Source organism: Gossypium hirsutum, chromosome D12 (assembly GCF_007990345.1).
Source record: "Gossypium hirsutum isolate 1008001.06 chromosome D12, Gossypium_hirsutum_v2.1, whole genome shotgun sequence".
NCBI classification, from domain to species: Eukaryota; Viridiplantae; Streptophyta; class Magnoliopsida; order Malvales; family Malvaceae; genus Gossypium; species Gossypium hirsutum.
This window is the reverse complement of record NC_053448.1, coordinates 25,675,748-25,678,157: the sequence shown is the minus strand read 5'-3', so window position 1 is coordinate 25,678,157 and position 2,410 is coordinate 25,675,748. Positions and strand designations below refer to the sequence as shown.

Genomic DNA, 2,410 nt, shown 5'->3' with positions numbered 1-2,410 from the left:
GTTTGACATGTGTTTAGGAGACCAACAGTACTCCGTTGATGCCCCAAGATGTCGTGTCCCCTTTCCCACTGATTCAATCATAGTAAAATGACCGGATGCCCCACTTGATCAACATTTGAGCCGCTCTTTTTTAGGTTTTCAACTCAAATCCCCTTTTGTCTCAAAGCGCCCTTTGTGGGTTTTCACCTTAGCCTCTTCTTTTTTTTAAGAAAAGTAATTTTTAACTGAATTTAAGTTTACAGGGTTTGGCAAATCCTTGCCATCTATCTCACTCAAGATCAAAGCTCCCCCTGAAAAGGTTTTCTTTACTACATATGGACCTTCCCAATTTGGCATCTATTTTCCTTTAAGATCCCTTTGTATAGGAAGGATCTTTTTCAAAACTAGCTCCCCCTCGTGGAATTCTCTGTGACTAACCTTTTTATTGTAGACTTGCATCATTCGCCTTTGATACATCTGACCGTGCTGAATAGCCTTTAGCCTTTTTCCTTCTATTAAGTTCAACTTATCATAACGAGATTGAACCCATTCCGCCTCATCCAATTTCAACTCAGCTAATACCCGAAGAGAAGGAATTTCTACCTCAGTAGGTAAAACTGCTTTCATCCGATAAACCAGAGAGAAAGGTGTTGCCCCGGTCGAAGTCTTGATAGACGTTCTATAAGCAAAGAGGGCGAATAATAATTTCTCATGCCAGTCTTTCTAAGTCTCAATCATCTTTCCTACAATTTTCTTGATATTCTTATTGGCTGCTTCTATTGCGCTATTCATCTTTGGGCGATATGACGACGAGTTATGATGTTTGATTTTGAATTGACTGCAGACCTCCGCTATCGCACTATTGTTCAAATTCAGCGCATTATGGGATATGATCCTCTCGTGCATTTTATATCGACATATGATCTCCTTTTTCAAGAGTCTGCTAACTGTTGACTTCGTGACATTTGCATATGAAGTAGCTTCCACCCATTTGGTAAAGTAGTCAATAACCACAAAGATGAAGCGATGCCCATTAGAAGCCTTTGGCGATATTGGCCCAATGACGTCCATACCCCACATAGAGAAAGGCCATGGAGAAGTCATAACATGAAGAGGTGAAGGAGGTGCATGCATTTTATCGCCATAAATTTGGCATTTATGGCACTTCTTAGCATAATTGAAACAATCTCTTTCCATATCGGACTAGTAGTACCCAAATCTCATGACCTGCCTGGCCATTATGAAACCGTTTGCATGCGTTCCGCAGATACCCTCATGGACCTCCTCTAGAATTTTTCTAGTTTCCACTGCGTCTACACATCTTAGTAGTACCTGATCTTTCCCTTTTTTTGTATAGGATCTCTCTATCTAGGACATAGCCAATGATCGTTCTTCTCAATGCTCTCTTATCATTCTCTGTTGCCTGATCTGGATACTCACGATTTTTCACATATTGCAATATATTCAAATACCAGGGATGATCATCTTTTTCCTCTTACTCAATATTATAGCAATGAGCCAGAGTTTCAGAAGTGCTCATCTGAATAGGCTTCATGTCTTCCAACTTGTTCACTCGGATCATAGAGGCTAGGGTGGCCAACGCATCAACCATCTGGTTCTCATCTCGTGGGAGGTAAAAAAAAGTGATGTCATCAAACTCGTCCATCAATTCAAGAACCATCTTTCGATAACTGATACGTTTAGGGTCTTTTGTCTTCTATTATCCTTTGAGTTGGTATATCACCAATGCGGAATCCCCATACACTTTTAGCACCTTAATTTTACGTTCAATGGCTCCACGAATGCCCATAATGCATGCTTCATATTCTACCATATTGTTCGTACAATCAAAATCCAGTTTGCTAGCAATAGGATAATGATCTCCGCTTGGAGATACTAGAACTACCCCAATTTCGTTACCCATAGCATTTGAGGCTCCATCAAAATTTATCTTCCACACATGATCCATTTGGGATTTTCTTCAGTGGCTGCCACATATATCAAATCCTCATTTGGAAAATCAAAGTTCAAAGGCTCATAATCCTCCAAGGCTCTACTAGCTAAAAAGTCAGCTATTGCGCTCCCTTTCACGGCCTTCTGACACATATACATTATGTCAAATTCAGAAAGCAAGATCTGTCATCTGGCTATCCTTCTATTCAAAGCAGTCAAATCCATCATATACTTTAAGGGGTCTAACTTTGAAATCAGTCAAGTCGTATGATACAACATATATTGCCGTAATCTCCGAGTTTTCCAAACCAGGGCACAACATAACTTCTCGATAGACGAGTACCTCACTTCACAATCAATGAATTTCTTGCTGAGATAGTATATTGCCCTTTTTTTTCCTGTCTCATCATGTTGGCCTAACACGCACCCTATAGAATTGTCAAACACTGTTAAATACAGTATTAATAGTCTATCCGGA

General features: G+C 40.0%; 1 protein-coding gene across 1 annotated transcript; it reads right to left on the bottom strand.

The window, feature by feature from the left end:
- Positions 1–278: 278 nt before the first annotated feature.
- LOC107941097 (uncharacterized) lies at positions 279–1,660 on the bottom strand. Its single transcript, XM_016874630.1, has 3 exons — positions 1,479–1,660; positions 418–658; positions 279–290 (listed from the first exon to the last, which is right to left on the bottom strand). Exons 1-3 carry the CDS (start codon positions 1,658–1,660, stop codon positions 279–281), a joined length of 435 nt encoding a protein of 144 aa, XP_016730119.1.
- Between the last annotated feature and the right edge of the window lie 750 nt (positions 1,661–2,410).